The following is a 17,912-nucleotide window of genomic DNA, read 5'->3' as shown; positions in this document are numbered from 1 at the left end:
GTGTGTGTGTGTGTGTACGTGTGCGCGTGTGTGTGCGTGGGTGTGTGTTTGTGTGTGCGTGCGTGCGTGCGTGCGTGCGTGTGTTTGTTTGTGCGCGCGTGTGTGCGTGTGTGTGTGTGTGTGTGTGTGTGTGTGTGTGTGTGTGTGTGTGTGTGTGTGTGTGTGTAAGTGTACGCGTGTAAGTGTGGTACTATTTTTCAGATAGATATCTTTTATGTTTTCGTCCTGTGTCACTCAGGAAAGGCTGTCTACCAGACGGATATGGAGCTGCCTTTATTTGAGACGCTGGAACAGACTCTTATTTTGCACTGTGATTGTTCTCGGCTTGTTCCTTGTCATTAGCTTTTTTATGTTCTTCAGTAGCATCCAAACAGCAGAAACGAAAGCACACCGTAACATAGTAACTGCACGGTATGAACTTTCACGAGAAAACACTCAGAAAGAAAAGCAGAAAATTCAAGGAAAAGAAGAAAAAAAGCTGAGTCAGAGTCTAAAAGAACACACTGAACAGATTAAGCACCGAGAGTCGAACGAAGAACAGCAACTGCAGCCGCAGAAGCCGCCGCAGCCGCAGCAGCAACAACAACAGCAACTGCAACAGCAGCAGAAACAGCAACAGCAACTGCAAACGCAACAGCTGAATGTTCCAATCCCATTGGAAAAGGTAACTGTTATATTGGCATTATTTTCGGTGTCTGTACGTGTTTGTGTGTGTCTGTGTGCCAACTACAATAAGAAATAGCTCAAGCAAATTAACCTATTCACATACACAATTCCAGTCACGCACCATCACACTCTATTCATTCTCAGCAGCAACGCTTTCACAATGAATGTCTTCACCTCATTTGGTTCGATTCCGTCCAGTGAAACAATGAATGTTAACAAATTGATTAACACAAGAAGAAAAAAAAAGCGTTTTGTGAAAAGTCAAATACTTAAAAGTCAAACCACTGAGCCATGATACTACCTCCCTTGACCTACCTTTTGGGGTCAAAACCAGGCCACACACACTTTTCTCGACAACAGCATTTATTTTACTGACTTAATTTCGCTCTTCCTCCTCTTCTTCTTCTTTTTCTTCTTCTTCTTCTTCTTCTTCTTCTTCTTCTTCTTATTTCTTGCTAGCAATTTGTTGGCATAAGATAGACATGACCACAGGCGAAAGTAATTCTGCTTGGAAGGACACACTATTCTGTAACTTTAAGGATATCTGCAGGATCCTCCCAGGATTGAGCCCGTTACAAAAAGCCATGTTGTGGTCTGGTTCAGCGGAGGAGGGTCCTGTGGCTGCACTATCAACCCACCTGTATCAATTGCTAGTCTTTCTCACCGTGTGAGAGCCAGGGGTTGGCGTGCTAAACAGAGGAATTTGGTTGGTGTACACAACCAGCTTACTTCTGCAAGTATAGTACGTAATGGGCAAAACAGTGCTGAGACAGCCAGGGGCCTGCTGATTTGCTGGTACAGATGAGGGCAATTGGATACAGGGAAGCGGAGGGGGTGCATTTCTAAATTATGATTTCACAAAATTGGATACCTGTGGTTATGAGATAATAAAGTATTCCCTGAATTTCTCTATGAGATAATAAAGTATTCTTATTCTTATTCTTATTCTTATTCTTATCTCCCCACTCTGCGCCCGATCATGCCAAAAAGTATTAATCTAACAGAACAGCAATATGTTTTGTGTTAGAACCTCTGTATCTGTGTCAGAGGAATTTTGCTTCACTGTAAAAGAACAGCTAAATGATTGGCTGTACATGTATAGATATTTTTACCCTGGTCAAGTTTTTTTTTTGCTTAAAGGGGAATGTACAGCAACAAGTTGTTGCTAGTGGAATTTTGAACCCCAGTCAGGGGAGTTTGTTGGTGTGTGGATACACATGTGTATATATCAGTTCAATAAATGTTGGAACTGTTACTACCAGGGTTAAGTCTTAAAGTGTGCGCAATGAGGATGGAAGTTGTGTGCATATGTGTAAATAAATTATGTGAGAAGTGGTGTTCCGACATAACTTCTTCTCATTTCTCTTTTCAGCCTTCTTCTTTTACAAAATAACGCAATCTGAATGTTTTTGTCAGCCAGCGGTGGTAGAACGATTACAGCCAGATGATCTGATCAAAAGATACCGCGTGGATTTTAGCCACACCTTACCAGCTGGTCAATCACCATGGCAACTGGCCGAGGATTGGGTCAACTCCACAGAGCTGCTACCAGACCTCGCACCTCAGCTGGGTAAGTGACGCGCTCAGGTGCATACGGCGGTGAATTCTTTCTTTACTTTCTTTATTTGGTGTTTAACGTCGTTTTCAACCATTCAAGGTAAAATCGCGACGGACGGCGGTGAATCATTTCAGAAAGTTTAATTTGTGAGTATTACAAATGTCATTCAAATGGTATAGTTCTAGAATAATGTGCAAGAAATTGATTTTTTTCCGCAGATTTTTCATGGGAATGAGCAGAACATCGAACGCCACTGTCAACAAATAAACAACACAACCTACATAACTAAGCTAATTTTCCAATAGCAAAGACATATTTGCTTCAAAATGCCTGTAACATCATAAAACATTGAAAACAGAATAATAAAAGACGTCATAACACTGCCGATTCCTTATATTTGCTGTCTATGTTTAGAGAGCTTAAGTCCTCCATTCCTTTCTCATAGGCGCAGTGCTGCGGGAAATGGCAACGGCACGGATAACTTTTGTTGACGACGGCGGACGTGGGAAAGGGGGCCAGCTGAAACTATTCATCCAACTGGCCGGTGGGCAGTGGGCCATTTTTAAACCAAAATGGTGAGGAAACCAGCTTGCGGTGTTTTTGATGCTGCTGTTTATTCTCTCAGAGTGTGTCCTTAGTTAACCTGTTAGTAACGCTGCTTGTGCTCGTTTCCATCCCTGCCTGTTTGGTTGGCTGGTTGGTTGGCTGGTTGGTTGTTTGGTTGGTTGGCTGGTTGGTTGGCTGGTTGGTTGGCTGGTTGGTTGTTTGGTTAGTTGGTTGGTTTGATTCACTGGCAAGTCGGCAATATCTAAACTAAAATGTGGGTAGCCTCAGCTCTAACCACACTGCCACACACTGCCACCCCCCCACACACACACACACACACACACACACACACACACATTCAAACACATTCAAACACACACACACACATTCAAACACACACACACACAAACTCACACACACACACACACACACACACACACACACACACACACACACACAAACATACAAACACACATACACCTACATATATGCCCACACATGCACACACAGTTGGTTGGCTGGTTGGTTGTTTGGTTAGTTGGTTGGTTTGATTCACTGGCAAGTCGGCAATATCTAAACTAAAATGTGGGTAGCCTCAGCTCTAACCACACTGCCACACACTGCCACCCCCCCCCCACACACACACACACACACACATTCAAACACATTCAAACACACACACACATTCAAACACACACACACACAAACTCACACACACACACACACACACACACACACACACACACAAACATACAAACACACATACACCTACATATATGCACACACATGCACACACACACACACCCACACACACACACACACACACACACACGCACATACACACATACACACACATACACACAAACACACACGCACACATACACACACACGCACACGCACGCACGCACAGACACACACGTACCTAAAGTGTGGATGGTTACCTAAGAGGCGGCACTGGGTGGAGTGCCTTTCTAGTGCACTTGCACTACAACAGCACTGGGTGCAGTACTCGCTCCGGCATCGAAGAATTTTGCACTAAAAAATGCACAAAATTTGACCTATTTCGTCGCCTATAGAGGACGGAAAGAATGTCATTTTGAACATTGTTATGACATTCTTTCCGTCAAAAAAGTCAATTTAACGGTGTTAAATGAAGCGACCATCCACACAATTAGGTTGCCATCCAGAGTTTAGGTTGCCATCCACGTGTGGATGGTTGCCTTATGGTGATTTAGGCAACCAAACCTGTGGAAACGGGGTACACACACACACACACACACACACACACATACACACACACTACAGGTATTCCTGAGTGTGCTTTACATTACCCGCTGGATGTATCGGCTTTCACTTTCAGTGTGTTTCGTCTAAAACGTTGTACAAAGTCACGTTTTGTCCTCATTTGTACTGTTTAGGTACGCTCGAGACTTCGTGTGGAAAAACAATATGTGTGACATGCACGACTTGCACAACGCTGAGATTGCTGCCTTCCATCTATCAAGGTAAAGTAAGCTCATAACAGGCCAACAACAACAACAAATGACATGGTTTGTTTCTAATAACAAGGGTAAAAGATAAACAAAAATTAATGGAATGTTGTTGGGTTTGTTGTGTGTTTTGTTGTAATGGACACAGACGCATGTGGCTTTTTGTAATCGGAAAATCGTGCGAACTGTGGACCCCTGGAAGTGGGAGAAGAGTATCTTTTTCTTGTAATGTCAGTAATATTGAGTTTTGTCATTTTTGATTTTTTTTTCAAAAACGGTCTAGGGTCGGTAGGAGAATCGGAAACATTGATTTTTTTTCTTGGCCTGAGCAGATTAGGAAACATAAACAGGATGAGCGCTTGTAATATGCTTGTGTTTAGATGTACTACACTTTTAGAGTTATGATATACCTATTGAAATAAACGGACGATAAATGCTTAAACCATTTTACACGTATTTTTGTTGTGACAGATACATACACACAGATTGAGTTCAAGCCAATCAGGAGTCATACGTTCAAAATCTCTTGAACGTTTTTTTTTTTTTTTTTTTTTTTTTTCTTTTTTTTTTCTTAGACGTTGATTTGCTGAAGCTCCTTTAAAAAGTTACTGCTGCTGAGTTGTATTCTAAAATTAAATCTGCTGTTTCAGAGTACTTGGCTTCCGTAAAACGCCCCTTGCGGTTGGGAGAATCTTAAAACTGAGCAAGGAAGTAAAACCTGTGGCAACCGAGAATCTTCTGGAAACGTTTTGGGATGATCCAGGTACGCACACGTTGACAGACGGCTCATTGCCAGAGTTGATATTACATGGCTTTTCAAACGTATCAATAAACAGTTAGCTTTTTTTTTTTTTTTTTTTTTTGTCTCAGTTGCATGCAGTCCGCTTCAAGCTGAAAAATAAATGAAAAGAATGAAACCCCAAAATTTTTTTTTTTTTTTTTCCTTTTTTATTTTTTCTTTCTTTCTCTCTACAGCTGAGCGTCCTTCTTCATTGACGTTTTATAAATTTATCAATTGTGTTAAACAGTATAGCTGATATAACCCCTTTCTTCTGCTTCTTGTTCTGGATATGTGGGATGCAACTTCCACATGCACTTGCTAATTTCATTTATTTTCTCTATTTTTTAATAATTTTGGTTAGTTTCCTGTTGTGCTTCAAATAACGTTCTCGTCAAACCGAAACAGATCAATCTAAAGCATATTTGAATTGGTCTGATTTGCACACTAAGTTTTATCATGTTATTTTTAAGTGTAGTGGTCTTTTTACGGTGATTCGTGAAGGCCTCTTCACTTGTCCTTTATATCGGCGCGCATGCTTCTAATATGGACCAGTTGTGAATGTTTCTGTATTTATTTTGTGCTGAATGTCTATCAAAGCTAATTCGCTCTAATTAGGACTGACGTTTAACTAATGAGAGAAGGACTACCACACACAACAATGAAACTTCTTCGCAAGAAAATAAGCAAGTAATCGTCATGAAACAAAAAGTGGTCCATATTAGGCAACCTTTTCCCACTTTTTGCCGGGAGATGCGAACTGACAAACCGCGTAAGTTTTGTTTGGCTGGCAACACTAGGCTAAAGGTATGTGTAGTCTTCTATGAGATAGTTGTGTAAAGCATGTTAATGTTTATATTATAATCTGCGACAAAAAGACAAATCGTTACTTCAGCAATGCTGTGACCTGCACTAGGCTACATCATTAAATTGTAAAATTACGTAACGGCGAGTGTGATCCTGCGATTATTTATGTTCTGATTAGCATATCTTACCGACATCAATACTCAAAATGATGACACACGCTACTTGAAAAAGGAGGCTTATATGCACTTCTCTTTACGTTTCAGCAAGACACAAAGTACACAACAAAAAGATTCCTTCAACGTAAAGGCATACGTGGATAACTAATTCACCACCGCAGCAGTTGGTCACTATTGTCAAAGCAGGGCAGATTTTGAAACTGCCGAACGTGTTAGACTAAGCAGGATTTAAAAATATTTATATAAAACCATGGCTAATCACAGGTACGAATGAGACGTGCTTTCACGGTCACTGTGGGTATTGCCCAACGGAGCCCAAGTTCAAGGGCGCCTCCATATGCACAAGCAACGACACTGTGGAAGGCGTGATGATTCTATGGCTGCCCGACAGTGCCACTCTCAACGACGACCGCTACCACAACACACATCCCTGGGGAAGGATCTGCTACGACAAGGAAAATGTCACAAGGTATGGTCACCGTAGCGGGATGACTGACGCACCGGTGTACACATATGCCCCCCCCCCTCCGCCCTCAACGACTCCCCCCTCGCCCATCCCCCCCCCACAAACACACACACTCCGCCCCCCCCCCCCCCCTCATCGTCTTGGCATTGTGACGTTGTCAGCTCCCAGTCAGATTGTTCCTTGCACACTAAGTTTTATCATATTATTTTGGTATTATATTTTGATTTGGTTGGTTGGTTGGTTGGTCTTTTGGTCGGTTGATCGGAAGGGAAGTAGGTTCGCTGGTTGGCTGATTGGTTGGTCGGTGAGTTATCAGTTTTGTCGTTTGGTCGAAAATGCGAGTGTAGCAAATTATGACTGAAAAAAGCTCTGTGTTAAAATTACTGAACCTGCTCTTGGGTTAACTTTCTGTCACTAAAGTGTCAGTCTAATCGAAAGGGTATAATTATAGCCATATTGGTGTTGATCATGTAGATCTCAATTTACAAAACACGCATTGTGCTAACAGCAAAAGAGGGTTGGATGTTGATAATTACCACGGATGTTTCGTAACTTTCTTTTTTCCGCTCTGCAACAGACTCACCCAAAACAAGACCTACTGCAGCGCTGTCCAGAACAGCAAATACCAGCCATCATCTCTGCTGGACAAAGTGCCTTACCCCAACCCTTTCCACAACAACCACGACATGTTTCTGGACCTGGTAGACTCTGCCATCTTACACTACATCATCACCAACGCCGACCGTAAAACAAACTGGGTCAACAACGGAATCTACCAGAATCTCTTCGTTATGCTCGACAATGGAAAAAGGTTTGTTTGTTTGTTTGTTTGCCGCTTAACGCCCAGCCGACCACGAAGGGCCATATCAGGGCGGTGCTGCTTTGACATTTAACGTGCGCCACACACAAGACAGAAGTCGCAGCACAGGCTTCATGTCTCACCCAGTCACATTATTCTGACACCGGACCAACCAGTCCTAGCACTAACCCAATAATGCCAGACGCCAGGCGGAGCAGCCACTAGATTGCCAATTTTAAAGTCTTAGGTATGACCCGGGGTTCGAACCCACGACCTCCAGATCACGGGGCGGACGCCTTACCACTAGGCCAACCGTGCCGGTATGGAAAAAGGTGAGACGTGAGGTGATGTGCAATATCAGCTGTATTTAGGTGTTTTTTTTGTTTGGTTTTTTTATATTTAGTCAAGTTTTGTTCTAAACTGCCGCAAATTTTATTTTGTTCAAGCGGACGAGGTTGACTGGGGTATGAGGAAGCCAGGGCCTTTCACGCAACGGTGCAGGTAGCTGGAGCTTCACTCCTCGATTTGATTTACCCATGCATCGCTTGAAAGCTGTGTCTTATCTAGACGATCATGGGAACAAACTTTATTAGGGATCTTTCCCGTTTCCTGCTGTTGAAGCAGAGTTTCCCCCGTAAATACAGTGAGGCGAAACGATTACTGAGTCACGTTGTCAAGGCATCGCAGTGACGAAATCAGCCTCAATTTTCACTGTGGATGACTGATTTTTCGCTTGGATGAGCGACTTCTCGTTAGATACAACAAACCTCGGAGGTGTTTGCCTCTACATCGCCTCTTTCTTGATTGTGTGTGTGTGTGTGTGTGTGTGTGTGTGTGTGTGTGTGTGTGTGTGTGTGTGTGTGTGTGTGTGTGTGTGTGCGTGCGCGCGCGCGCGTGTGTGTGTGTGTGTGTGTGTGTGTGTGTGTGTGTGTGCTTTCCTGCATGTGTGTGCATGTGCGCGTGTGACTACGTGTGTGCGTGTGTCAACAGTTTACGTTCATTCAAGATTAGACTCTTTTCAGTTTTCAAGATCCAGGACGAGACGAATGGCTGCTGCTCGCCCCTTTGTTCCAGTGTTGCAGGTGGGTAACAGTTTGTTGGTTGGTCGGTCTTGTACTCATGATCTCACGTGCGCGTTTTGTCGCCTGCCTACCTGTATCCCATTTGATCGTCTGTCTGTCTCACGCTTGATGTGGACTGGGTGGCCGAGTGGTAACGCACTTGCGCTCGGAAGCGAGAGGTTGCGAGTTCGACCCTGGGTCAGGGCGTTAGCAATTTTCTCCCCCCCCCCCCTTTCCTAACGTAGGTGGTGGGTTCAAGTGCTAGTCTTTCGGATGAGACGAAAAACCGAGGTCCCTTCGTTGTACACTACATTGGGGTGTGCACGTTAAAGATCCCACGATTGACAAAAGGGTCTTTCCTTGCAAAATTGTATAGGCATAGATAAAAATGTCCACCAAAATACCCGTGTGACTTGGAATAATAGGCCGTGAAAAGCAGGATATGCGCCGAAATGGCTGCGATCTTCTGGCCGATGTGAATGCGTGATGTATTGTGTAAAAAAATTCCATCTCACACGGCATAAATAAATCCCTGCGCCTTGAATATGTGCACGATATAAATTGCATTAAATAAAAATAACAAATAATAAAAAAAATAAATCCCTGCGCTTAGAACTGTACCCACGGAATACGCGCGATATAAGCCTCATAGGCTATTGATTGATTGATTGATAGTTTGCCGGTCGTTTGGACTCACACACACACATACACACACACACACACACACACACACACACTAGTCTACAAACACACACAAACACACACACACACACACACGCACACACGCACAAATATACACACAAGTCTACAAACACACAAACACACACACGCACACACACACACACTCTCTCTCTCTCTCTCTCTCTCTCTCTCTCTCTCGCTCTGGCTAATTTTTTTCTCTCTCTCTTCCCGTCTGTCTGACTGTCTGTCTGTCTGTATTTCACTTGGTTTCTCTCACTCTCATTCTCATTCTCTCTCTTGCTATCTCGCTCTCTCTCCCTCTTGCCCTCTCTCTTTCTCGTTCTTTCTCTCTCTCTTTCTCTGTCTGTCTGTCTGTCTGTCTGTCTGTCTATCTGTCTGTCTGTCTGTCTGTCTGTAACCCTGTTACCCTGTAACCAAATCGTAATCGATTCGCATGTGAAAACGGCGAAAACAAAAACTGGAAAAGACTTTTTACTTGACTATGAATGTGTATCCATTATATTAATTCGTTGTTCAGTCATACGCGATCGTGTCTATCCCTCATCCCTCATCCCTCATCCCCCCTTTTCGCTATTTGTGTTCGGGCCGTTGTTTCACAGTTAACGTTGTTTGTGTCAGTGTCAGTGGCTATCTGTCTGTATCTCTCTCACTATCTCTCACTCTCACTCTCATTCTCTCTCGCTCACTCTCTCTCTCACTCACTTACTCTCTCTCTCTCTCTCTCTCTCTCTCTCTCTCTCTCTCACACACACACTCTCTCTCTCTCTCTCTCTCTCTCTCTCTCTCTCTCTCTCTTTCTGTCTGTCTGTCTGTCTGTCTGTCTGTATCTCTTTCTCCTTCTCTCTCTCTCTCTCTCTCTCTCTCTCTCTCTCTCTCTCCCTCTCTCTCTCTCTCTCTCTCTCTCTCTCTCCCTCTCTCTCTCTCGCTGTCTCTCTCTCTCTACCTCTCGCTTTCTCTCTCTCTCTCTCTCTCTCTCTCTCTCTCTCTCTCTCTCTCTCTCTCTCTCTCTCTCTCTCTCTCTCTCTCTCTCTCTTTTTTTTACGATTTTTTTTTCAAAGACTACAAGACTTTTAAAGACAGATGTTATTCATTCTATATTCATGGCACATTTCGTTCTCACTTAGCCTGAACATGTTTATATTTCTGATGCCTCGTTTTACCTTTCACACGTTTCAGTAGATAAATGTACCTCATTGATTTCATGACATGACTTATGTAACGATGCTACATTGTTATTACTTGCAACGTAGTTGTTCCTTTGATTCCTCAGTTCACGGATTTAGATTTTTCTTCCCTCGACGTTTGATGTGTTTTTGCTTGCTTGAAACTGTTTTCATTATGCCCTTGACAATAATTTTGTTATGTTCGATTGTATGTATATTTTTGCTTGTTTGTTTGTTTGTTCTGTTGGTTAGTTGTTTGTTTATTCATTTGTTTGTTTTTATTACTTCTTTGATTCATATTCCTACATTCTTAATACGTATTATCATCAGATTAGTCCATCTCATGGGCGAGGGCTGGATGTAAAAAAGCACCTGTTTGCTTATGCCATTAACCTCGTTAATAGATAATTTGTCTTGTCTTTTCTTGTCTTGTCTGTCTGTCTCTCTAACTCTCTCTCTCTCCCTCTCTCGCTCTCTCTCCCTCTCTCGCTCTCTCTCTCTCACTCTCTCGCTCTCTTTCTCTCTCTCACGCTCTCTCTCTCACTCTCTCTCACTTTCTCTCTCTCTCGCTCTCTCTCTCACTCTCTCTCTCACTCTCTATCTCAATCTCACTCTCGCTCACTCTCTCTCTCTTTCTTGCTCTCCCTCACTCTTTATCTCTCTCTTTCTCACTTTATCTCTTTCACTCTCTCTCACTCTCTCACTCTGCCTCTCTCACTCTCATTCTCTCTCTCTCTCTCTCTCACTCTCCGTCTCTCTCTCTCTCTCACTTTCTCTCTCTCTCTCTCTCTCTCTCTCTCTCTCTCTCTCTCTCTCTCTCTCTCTCTCTCTCTCTCTCTCCCACTCACTCTCTCATTCTACCTCTCTCACTCTCTCTCCCTCCCCGCCTCATCCATTCATGGCCTACAACGAGTCCAGAACGCTGCTGCCAGGCTGACGTTGAGGAAGACGAAGCGAGACCACATCACCCCCCTACTTCGCCCCTTGCACTGGCTCCCTGTCAACACCCGAATCTCCTACAAACTGTCCACTCTGGTCTACAAGTGTCTCAACGACTCTGCTCCCGAGTACCTTCAATCCTCCCTGCACCTGTACACCCAGCCCTCCGACCGTCCCCTTCGTTCTGCTGCTGACCCACTCCGCCTTCACATCCCTCGCTCGAAACTCGCATCTGCTGGTCAGCGTGCATTCCCCTCCGCGGGCCCCTCCGTCTGGAACTCACTGCCGCTTGAGCTTCGCCAGAGCCCCTCTCTTGACGCGTTCAAGAGTATGTTGAAGACTGAGTTCTTCCCGTAGCTGGCTGCGACTTTCATGTTCGATGTGATGTGTTGTGCCCCAAAAGACATTCTTGTGCTGTGCTCTGTGAGAGGTGTTTTCTTTGTGTTTAATATTATTTTGTTTGGGCTTTGCTATTGATGTGTACATTGTTGTTAAACAGTTGTTTTTATGTATGTTTATCAGGGTTTGCTAGTATAACCTTGAACGGTTGAAAACGACGTTAAACACCAAATAAATAAAGAAATAATAGTGTGTGATAGGGTTCGTGTCCGTCTGTAGATATTAGTTTCTTTGTTAGTCCTGTGTTGACAACTCTTCGACAAGCGCTTAGAACTGTACCCACGGAATACGCGCTATATAAGCTTCATATTGATTGATTGATCCTCTCTCTCTCTCTCTCTCTCTCTCTCTCTCTCTCTCTCTCTCTCTCTCTCTCTCTCTCTCTCTCTCTCTCTCTCTCTCTCGCTCTCTCTCACTCTCTCTCACTCACTCTAACTTTCCCTCATTGAACAGGGTCCGTCAGACAACGTACGAGCGACTACGCGTGCTGGAGAAGGGCGTGCTGAGCAGTGTGATGAGAGAAGTGCTGAAAGCTGACCCCGTCAGTCCAGTGCTGACTGACCCCCATCTCACAGCCATGGACAGGCGACTGGCACACGTCATACTTGAGATACAGGAATGCGCCAGAACCCAGGGACCCAGTCATGTATTTCGGTAGATTGAAAGAGTGCGTCCAAAACACAAGGATCCAGCCACGTATTTCGGTAGAATGAAAGAGTGCGTCCAAAACACAAGGATCCAGCCACGTATTTCGGTAGAATGAAAGAGTGCGTCCAAAACACAAGGATCCAGCCACGTATTTCGGTAGAATGAAAGAGTGCGTCCAAAACACAAGGATCCAGCCACGTATTTCGGTAAAATGAAAGAGTGCGTCCAAAACACAAGGATCTAGCCACGTATTTCGGTAGAATGAAAGAGTGCGTCCAAAACACAAGGATCTAGCCACGTATTTCGGTAGAATGAAAGAGTGCGTCCAAAACACAAGGATCCAGCCACGTATTTCGGTAGAATGAAAGAGTGCGTCCAAAACACAAGGATCCAGCCACGTATTTCGGTAGAATGAAAGAGTGCGTCCAAAACACAAGGATCCAGCCACGTATTTCGGTAGAATGAAAGAGTGCGTCCAAAACACAAGGATCCAGCCGGCCACGTACATGTATTTCGGTAGAATGAAAGAGTGCGTCCAAAACACAAGGATCTAGCCACGTATTTCGGTAGAATGAAAGAGTGCGTCCAAAACACAAGGATCCAGCCACGTATTTCGGTAGAATGAAAGAGTGCGTCCAAAACACAAGGATCCAGCCACGTATTCAAGTGGAATTGAAAAATCCCAAAACAGATCGACTGCCAACGTTCCAAAATTCAGAATCCAAAAACGTGTAAGATAAATGACTGATACAGATACTGTCGAAGTTTCTTTTGAGTGTATCCACTGGTGTAAATTTGCTAGGCATAGAAACACATGAGAACAAAATTAAGGTAACGTTCACGCTGTTTCGCACCAACAGCGATTATCGCCGCGTGCCTCTCAAAACATGCTGCGGTCACGCTTGGCCGCTGGGCATCGCTGTGGCACCAGAATCATCCCTAAAAAATATCAAGCATGTTTACAGGCCAAGGAAATTTGCGTCAGTGCGTATACGTATATAAAACCTTCGCAGTGTTTGTATCCATCATTTGTCTAAAGACATGCGAAGTCATGATTTTGTTGGACACAAGTGAACAATCCAATGACGAGTTCAACAACTTATTTCGAAACATTGCATAAAATCAGATATTAGACCCATGGCGGTGTGCGGAAAACCCCGGCGTCGTCCGCTCCGAGAACATTGCGAGCACTTCATTCTCAAAATCGCTTCATTTCTGGAACTAGCTAGGATACAACGACAACTTAACTGGTGATTTTAAGGTTGCAGCATTGAGATGCTTACAACATTATTCTGAGCAGCCGAGAAGTCATCGGTAGGTTTTTGTGTGCGAAAATAGCTTGGAGTGAATGTCAGATCTGGCGTGTTTAACGTTGCTCCTGTTTTCCTATGAGGCTATGGCTTCATAACTTCCATGCGTAGCGGCAGCCTGATATTGTAGGGGAAGGTTGCTTAATATGGACTATTTGTTGTGTCATGCTGATAACTAGCTTGTTTGTTTTGCAAATATGTTTCATTTTGTGTCTGGTAGTCCTTCTCATTTTAGTTAACCGTTAGGCCTACTAAGAGTCAATCAGACTCAGAAATGCCGCTGACGTCTTGAATAGGGGAAGGTTGCCTAATATGGACGAGCTCCTATTATGGACGACCTCCTGATCTGAAAAACTTACTGCGCTAGAGCGCTCAAAACAATTTCATTCGCTGTATTACCCCTCTCTGGATAACTTTCAAAACAGTTGCTGAAACACAAACCACAAAAACGTTAGGCTTTTTCTCCTACATTTTTGGCAGCGTTCAATTTTAATTAGACGCTTAAAACGGACTAGTTTATGTCCTCAGCCAAAGCTGTTATCACACAAAAATTGCTATATGTGACAGCTAAGACTGTAGTTGTTAATTGTTAGCCGTGTTGACCCCGAGTTTCGACTGCAAACAAAATATAATTGCTGTGCAGGTGTTTCTGTTGATTTAGTTGAGCAGATTGCCGTACTGATTGATGTAGGAATCAGTTAGGAATTAATTCGGCAAACACAAATCTTTGTCTCCACGAAAAGCGGTCAGGCAGTTCGTGTTTGGTAGTTTCCCAAGAGAAAAAAGTGTATACCTATACTCATGTAAAAAAAATTAAATAAAATAAAATAACGGCACTGTTTGGTCTGTCGATGGTGAGCTGTAACTGATGCTTCATTGTTCTTTCCTTTACCAGGCGTCAAACACCTGTCAAATAGTTATATCTCATGAAAGTATCAGTTTCTGTTGGTATAATGTCCTTTTGTTTTCTGAGGGATTCTGCCTCTCGGATTGTGTGCGTCAGCTGTAAACTGCAACTAAAGCTTCTTTGTTCTTACCTGTGTGAGATGTCAAACACCTGCCATGCAACAATGAACATGCTCTAATGTACATATATTAGTTTCTGTAGGTTTGAACGTCTTTTGTTTTCTGACAGATTCTGTCATCTCAGATTTAATCTCTTAATACATGTAGTAAACTATAAGTGAAGCGTCATGGTTCTTTTGACAATGCACAATGCACACAATGTTGCCGGAAATCAATCTAGTCAGTCAGTACAAAGTACAGCACACAAAAATGTTGTTTGTGTGTCTACTCAGTTGTGTAGTTGGTTTGTTTATTCCTTAACTTCATTTTACATGTGTGACTCACCTGCGTAATCAGATGAGTCTTAGCAATGAGCAGTGTATTTTTTGGACTGTTTGTTCATTTGTTTGTAAAGAATTAACAGCAACACACTATGGATCGCGTTTTTCAGTATTCTCACTGTTTCTGCTGTGTACATATGTAATCCTCCTAAAAAAATAAAAGCAAAGCAAACTTGACCAAAAAGAAAAGACAAAAAAGACACAAATACATACAATGTGTTTGTTGTATGTCTGTATCATTATCTAACATAGGTATTACTGAAAAAAGTAAGGAGAATGCATATGTTATATTCATTAAACGTACCGAAAATGCATGTCACAAAATGGTACGCATCTCTGAAGAATAACCCAAATATAATGTACTCGTATAACATGCTGGGGAAGAAAAAAAAAGAAAAACATGTGCAATTGCAAAACAACAACACCGCACACTCTCATAAACGCCCTCTTTTTCAGATCAACTGCGAGACATTCGACAACACTGTCATTGTCAAAACTTGTTTTATCACAGCGCGTCAACCAACATGTTTCTCAACAGCTGTCGTGCCACTCAGCCCCGGGGATAAGCGGACGGAGAAACAGACAGAAAATTAAAGGCAGACAGGCAGGCAGGCAGACAGACAGACAGACAGACAGACACACACACACACACACACACACACACACACACACACACTCACACACACACACACACACACACACACACACACACACACAGTCATATACATACAAAGAATATTTGCGCTTATATTGTTTTATTGTCTAGTTTGAAACATGTTCAGCTTTAGTTGATCTTTGGCAGGCTCTAGTTTTTGTGTGTGTGGCATATTTCAGTGAGCTTCATCAAAACTGTAATACGTAAGAGCGCTGAAGTGTTGTATAGAAAGGAAAAGTTAACGAATATTGCGCTGTTTGAAGGAATGGAGTTCTTTTCGCCTAAAGAATTCCTGTGATTAACTAAGTTGTGAAGGGCGGTTGACCGTTCTACCTGGGGAGGGGTTGCATTATGTTGGTGGTATATATATATATCATCCAATTTCAGTAAAACTTTTATCACAAATTAAATCATACATTCAATGTTAAGGAACAATAAACATGGTGTGCAGAAATTGGTTTATTGATGTATGGCACACAGCTCCACAGTGTGGTTGTTTATTTAGAAATTCAAACACAATGAACGCCAGAATGTTTTGAAACATAACTGTGCAACATGTCAACACTGTATCTATACTTAAAAAAAACATCACAGGAAAACGCAAACTTTTTTAACGCGTCAAAATGAGAATGTCAAAATTGACATCAACTGTGTAGAAATACGATATTGGTACTAATTACGACAACAAATTCAAAATGTTTGACAATATTGAGGCATTTCTGTATTAAAATAACACATTATGGAATGGAAAATAGATTTTTTTGTAAAAATTCCAGGTAGTACTGTCACCTTAAAGTTGTTTGAAATTTTTTTTTTAATTTTTTAATTTTTTTTTAATTTGTTTAAAAAAAATTAATTTTAATTTTAATTTTTGTGTGTGTGTGAAAGAAACTTCTTGAGGTGTGACTCTAAACACATGCCCCCTAAAAAAAACAAGGTTTTTGTGAAAAAAATTATTTTAAAATGAATAAAAATTGATTTCGGCAACTGTCTGTTTGTGACTGACACTGGGCGATTATCCCCCCCTTATGTTGCAATTTTCCAGAGAATGTGCAATACTAAATGTGAGAACATTTTTGTTTCTGACTACACATACCATGTCATGAGACAATTTGATGTCAAATCATTGTACCCTTTTCGAGACAACGGAACTCATTTTCTAGGCTTCTTATTCATTTAAACAGTATTTTATTCGTAAACAGACACATGATAATATAACAACATCATTAAGGAGCACAACAAGTTTAAAACTTATGGTAAGTGCTCACATAAACATTCCTGAAATTTCATGGCGGATTATGATCAATGCGACACATTTTTGAAAAAAGAGATGAGACAACAACAACAAAAATATATATATATAAAAAATAAAAAAAATTTAAATTTTAAAAAAGGAAAAAAAAGAAAAGGAGAAAAACAGCAAGAAAAACTTTGTTTGAATTATCGAACACAATCTGTGTCAATAGCGAAAACGAAAACAAATACAAAACGAGAACGAAAGACACATATCAAACAGGCTTCTTATTGAGCCAGACCCTGTGGTCCTAATGATTTTCCAGATGGGGCGGCGGAAAACGTGTTGGAATGCCTCGCCGAAAGGATCGAGATTTAAGCATGATGTAATGTAGGTCTATGGTGTGGCATAAGGTCAACCCTTTGTTATGATGTATGTGGAAGAGCGACTTATCAAAATTTTAACGTCTTGAAAAAGGGTGGGTTCTGAACACAGTGTTTTACTTTTTACACAGATGTTTCTGGAAATCGTTCTTTCTGTCAATAATTTCAAAAGGCCAATCTACCAGGACAATGTCTTATCTAATCAATATGTGCATTACTTTAACCTACGGCACGGTTGGCCTAGTGGTAAGGCGTCCGCCCCGTGATCGGGAGGTCGTGGGTTCGAACCCCGGCTGGGTCATACCTAAGACTTTAAAATTGGCAATCTAGTGACTGCTCTGCCTGGCGTCTGGCATTATGGGGTTAGTGCTAGGACTGGTTGGTCCGGTGTCAGAATAATGTGACTGGGTGAGACATGAAGTCTGTGCTGCGACTTCTGTCTTGTGTGTGGTGCACGTTATATGTCAAAGCAGCACCGCCCTGATATGGCCCTTCGTGGTCGGCTGGGCGTTAAGCAAACAAACAAACAAACAAAGCACTACTACTACTACTACTACTACTACTAGCTCTATGATTATCCTCCTCCTCCTCCTCCTCCTACTAATCCTATGATTCTTCTCCTCCTCTTCCTACTACTACTACACTTACCTCCATGATTCCTCTTCTCCTCCTACTACTACTACTACTACTACTACTACTACTACTACTACTACTACTACTACTACTACTACTACTACTCCTAGCTCTATGATTCTCCTCCTCCTCCTTCTCCTACTACTACTACTA

General features: G+C 42.3%; 1 protein-coding gene across 2 annotated transcripts; it reads left to right on the top strand.

Annotated features, from left to right (window-relative positions):
* Positions 1–6,209: 6,209 nt before the first annotated feature.
* On the top strand, positions 6,210–12,719 carry LOC138978664 (glycosaminoglycan xylosylkinase-like). Of its 2 annotated transcripts, XM_070351459.1 has the most exons (4): positions 6,210–6,490; positions 7,065–7,298; positions 8,309–8,368; positions 12,004–12,719. In XM_070351459.1, the coding sequence occupies exons 1-4, from the start codon at positions 6,390–6,392 to the stop codon at positions 12,206–12,208; spliced, it is 600 nt and encodes a 199-aa protein (XP_070207560.1). In that variant the 5' UTR covers positions 6,210–6,389; the 3' UTR covers positions 12,209–12,719. The 2 variants fall into 2 exon arrangements, 1 of the variants encoding a protein (XP_070207560.1); XR_011459760.1 differs by lacking the exons at positions 7,065–7,298; positions 8,309–8,368.
* Positions 12,720–17,912: the final 5,193 nt, after the last annotated feature.

The sequence above is a fragment of the Littorina saxatilis genome, linkage group LG1, assembly GCF_037325665.1.
Source record: "Littorina saxatilis isolate snail1 linkage group LG1, US_GU_Lsax_2.0, whole genome shotgun sequence".
Classification (NCBI taxonomy): Eukaryota; Metazoa; Mollusca; class Gastropoda; order Littorinimorpha; family Littorinidae; genus Littorina; species Littorina saxatilis.
The sequence above is the reverse complement of the archived record's forward strand: the minus strand, read 5'-3'. Positions and strand labels throughout refer to the sequence as shown.